Source organism: Glycine max, chromosome 18 (genome assembly GCF_000004515.6).
Source record: "Glycine max cultivar Williams 82 chromosome 18, Glycine_max_v4.0, whole genome shotgun sequence".
NCBI lineage: Eukaryota > Viridiplantae > Streptophyta > Magnoliopsida > Fabales > Fabaceae > Glycine > Glycine max.
Window position 1 is genome coordinate 32,605,319 of NC_038254.2, and position 4,357 is coordinate 32,609,675.

The 4,357-nt window shown below is 35.9% G+C and overlaps 1 protein-coding gene across 1 annotated transcript; it reads right to left on the minus strand.

Annotated features, from left to right (window-relative positions):
• Window positions 1-509: 509 nt before the first annotated feature.
• Window positions 510-3,155, minus strand: LOC100776506 (cytochrome b561 and DOMON domain-containing protein At4g12980). Its single transcript, XM_003552044.5, has 3 exons — window positions 2,365-3,155; window positions 1,266-1,520; window positions 510-971 (listed from the first exon to the last, which is right to left on the minus strand). Exons 1-3 carry the CDS (start codon window positions 2,980-2,982, stop codon window positions 660-662), a joined length of 1,185 nt encoding a protein of 394 aa, XP_003552092.1. The 5' UTR covers window positions 2,983-3,155; the 3' UTR covers window positions 510-659.
• Between the last annotated feature and the right edge of the window lie 1,202 nt (window positions 3,156-4,357).

Consider the following 4,357-nt stretch of genomic DNA (forward strand, 5'->3'; position numbering starts at 1 on the left):
TTAGGATTACATATAGCGATAGCCTTGCCTTGTGGCCTAGTTTTGTTGGCAGCTTTCCTGGATAAGATTCGCAGATAGAATTGGTACTAATTGCACGCTACACCACTTTCAAAAGGTATCAACGAAATTCCGATGTCATTGTTAATTTTTATCGCCTAATGTCTATCTTTTTTCAGGGATACCTAGGACTGGATCAGCAAGTAACACCTTTAGTTGCAAGCCCATATCCAAACAGAAAATCAAATCTCAAACTTTCGTTAAGAAACGCAAGTGCCAAAATCACTTGTACCAGCAATTTTTTGGTTCTACGAAAGAATATTTTGCGTATTAACATGGGAAATTAGCTTCCGTAGTCCATACTACGAGCATGGACAAATTGCTGAGAGCAAAGGTTTGTTGCAATAATTAATTGAAACCTAATAAAGGATTAAAGAAACACCCGCACGGAGAGAACATAATTCAATCCTCTTGTGAATAAGTTTTCAATGGTAAAAGTTTTCTTCAACCTATTTAAAGACAGAATGAAAAATCTATATTATATACGCAAGCATTATACAAAGATATGTCATAAATAGAAGAAAAAAAGGTAAAAGAAGGGGACGGGAAAGAGGGAGGGGAAGAAGTAAAACACATCCAAGCCAAATTTGTTCACTCTATTTTTATATGTTAAGGGGCTCTTCCCTAGATTGTCCATTGTTGTATCCATCATAGGTTTTGGTGGACTTGTAAGACTTTCTCTTCAACACAACAATCCATGTGATCACTTCCAAGAACAAGGCAACTGCACCAAGTGCAATAAGAACTGCAGTGTAAGTTGATTTCCATTTCTGATCAGGATGCAAGATGCTAAAGCCCCTGAAGATGTTGATGATTCCCAGGATAACTATGCTGTATCCGACGCTGTGGTGATATATGTTCCAGATGTACCTATACTTGTGATCCTTCACTGGCCTCAGGAACAATGCAAAAATCTACAAAATCAAAACATGGAGGGATACAACAGCTAACATTATTGCCAAACTTCATCTGTAGATTTAGTTTCCTCAACACTACTTAGGTTATTACATGACAATTTAGTTTCCTTCAACACTACTTAGGTTATTACATGACAATTTAGTTTCCTTCAAGCTCCATGCTCAACAAATTTACTATACACAATAATTTGTGATTAGACATCAGTGTAAACCTTTCTGTCCTGGGAGTGCATAAACTATTTTCTCGGTGTATGTTGGATTGTAATCGAAGAATATTGGATGTTTTTTTACCTGTAGTGTTGCAAAACAAAAGAGGGCAATTCCAATATAGCGATGACTTCTATATTGAATCCCCACTGATTCGCTTCCAAGTTTCATGCCAGTTCCCCAGCCAGCAACCCCAATGGCGTAAGCAGATACCTGGCAACCAACATGAAGATAGAACCAAGCTGGATCTGCAGATGGGAAAGTTCTCATATACCTTGCTACGATCACTCCAAGGGGAAACAGAACGCCCCAACTCACAGCATTTAGAATTCCATGAATCTGCCATTCAATAAAAGCACAGGTTAACATTCTGGTTAAAAGTTAAAACAACTCAAGACCAATTGAATGCAATCATTAATTCAATATTCCTTCCACACAAACCTCCAAGAAGAACATGATTGTCAGTTAATTACATAAACTTTATCGAACAAAAGAGAAAGCCTTTCTGCGTTTTACCATCCAATTTCACTTAAAATTGAAACCTTATTCAGACTCCTCTCAAACAAATCAAACCATTTTTTTCCTAAAAAATTCTCAATTCATCAAATAACTTTAAATCAGATATCAAAACACAATTTCTTCAACACCCAACATAAAATAAAATAAAAAGTAAACAATCAAACTCCCTTTGGAATTGAAAATGCAAACAAGTCAAACTAAACAGGACCAAAACAATTTATTTTCCTGAAATCACAAAAGACCAACCAAAACTAAAAACTCACTCGTCTTCAACCAAACACAAATAACCCACTTTCAAAAATCACAGAAACCAAATGACAACTTTAAAAAGCCTTTTTTACCCTGAAATCTGAAAAACATTATAAAAAACCTGAAAAAAAGCCTCTCTTTTTTTCCAGCAATCTCAAAAACCAATAAAAAAAACCCACATTCTTAAACCAAAGAAAAACATTCATTTCCCGAGGGACAAACATAGACGCGGTTCTTATCCTCCCATCACAATTAGAATTTCACCTGGACAAACCCCCCCAATAAAAACCAGCCTCAAAATTCAACCAGGTTAGGAACCAAAATTTCAATTCACACCCCAAATCAACAAAAAAAGAGCCACATCCAAATTTTGTCTTTTCCCAAAACCACAAAATAAAATTACAAAAAAACTCACATTTTTCTTAATGGTAATGGGGTCGACGGCACCACCACCAACTTGCGCCCCGTTGAAGCTAAGAACGCCCTTCGAATTCATATTGGAGGGACCAAAGTCATGCCTGTCAATCCTCCCCGCCGTGACAGAGGGCCCCACCTGCCACACGTGGTTCACACTCTCCACCTTCTCCGGAACCTTAACCGTCGCGAAAATCCTAATCACACCCCTAACCTCCTCCCCCCTCACGTCCCACACGTCGAACGACAGCTTCCCCGGAACAATGGCGGTGTAGGATTTAAGGTCGAGGGTTTTCACGGTGACGGCGCCGTTGTCGGCTTTGTACGCGGCCAGCACCTGCGCCCCCTGCATGCCGATAGCGGTGGGGTTGATCCCCCAGGACACCCAGCCGCCGGAGTTGGGCGGCGCCGCCGCGAAGGCCACCGAGAGGGAGGCGTTGGTGGGGTCGTGAGTCCAGTGGAGGAAGGAATCGAGCGCGGGCAGGTCCAGGCAGTTGGAGTAGAGGTTGTTCTTGGAGTCCGTGAGCTTTTGGGTGGTGCAGGTGAGGGAGGAAGCCGTGGCGGCGACGAGGGTGAGGAAGAGGAGGAGGAGAGAAGGTGGTGGCGGCGGCGACGCCATTGGTGGTGGTGAAGATGAGAAGGAAGGGAGACAGAGAGAGGGTTTTAGAGAGAGGGTTTTGTTGTGTCGTTTTGTTTGGTAGAGGGAGATGAGTTGGTGAAGTTAATAATGTAAGGTTGGGAATTAAGGGGAAGCGAAGTACACGGAATGCTGAAACTGTTGTTGTGTAAATCGATGTTATTAATAGAGATAAGGGGACAGCGCGATGTGGGATATCAGATATGAATTTCGGTATTTCCTTCCCGAGTAAATATATTGAAATTGGCATATTCTTCCGTGCGTCTGGATTATAAGAAAAAATATATATTTTATATTTATTAAAAAATTTAATTAATTTCAGCAAATTATGTTATTTTTAATTAAAAGTAAATACTTTTTAAAAATATTCTAGAATTCGATATCAAACCAAAAAAATCTTTGATCTTAAAAGATAATTTAGAAAATATTTCATTAAATAATACATAAATAATTTATATTTATTTATATTAAAACAAAACTTTTATTGCTTATATCAAAAGAGCGGTGGGAATATACCTCTAAGATTATTCTTTTGAGGAAGATAATAAATACAGTTTTGTTAACTATAGCTTTTATTAAGAATACCGGTTAAAAAAATTTAAAAATTATTAAAAAATACTACAGTGTATAAGAATATATTTAAAATTGTAGAACATTGCATTTTTACACATTTTCATAAAAAATTTATATTTTTTATTTCATTAACTAGTAGTATATATTTTTAAGACACTAATTTATATGTCTTTTTATTTTTTAAATGATAAGTATTTAACATAATTGTATGAAGGATGCTTGAATTTGATATTGTATTCTTTCATCAACTTTTTAAGATTTTTCACACAAAGAGAATCAATTATTTGAAAATTATAGTATTTATTTTGGGTAAATTTTAATAAAATATTCTTACATTTTTATTCCTATAAATATATTATTCTATATTTCCTTATAATAGAAATTAGTAGTATTTTTAAGACACTAATTAATATATGCTTTTTTAATTTTTTAATTAAGGAGTATTTTACATAATTGTATGTTTAATGCTTGAATTTGATCTTGTATTTAGGTATAACAAAGTAGGTCAACTAGACTCATTTTTGCTCTCTCCCAGGGCGGGTTGGCTCGCCTTTTATGGTGGGCCAAAATCTTAGTATGACTCGCTTCAGGGATGGGTTGGTGGGTCAGCCTACTAGAAATAAAAAAATAAAGTTTTAATATCATATTTCATAAAATTAATCCAAATAATAAATTTAGTGTTTTTTAAGAAAAAAAAGAACAAATTTAGTTAGAAAATGTAAAGTATATCAATTGTTTATCATAAATTTGATTTTATAAATTTTCTTATAAGTATTAGAGAAAT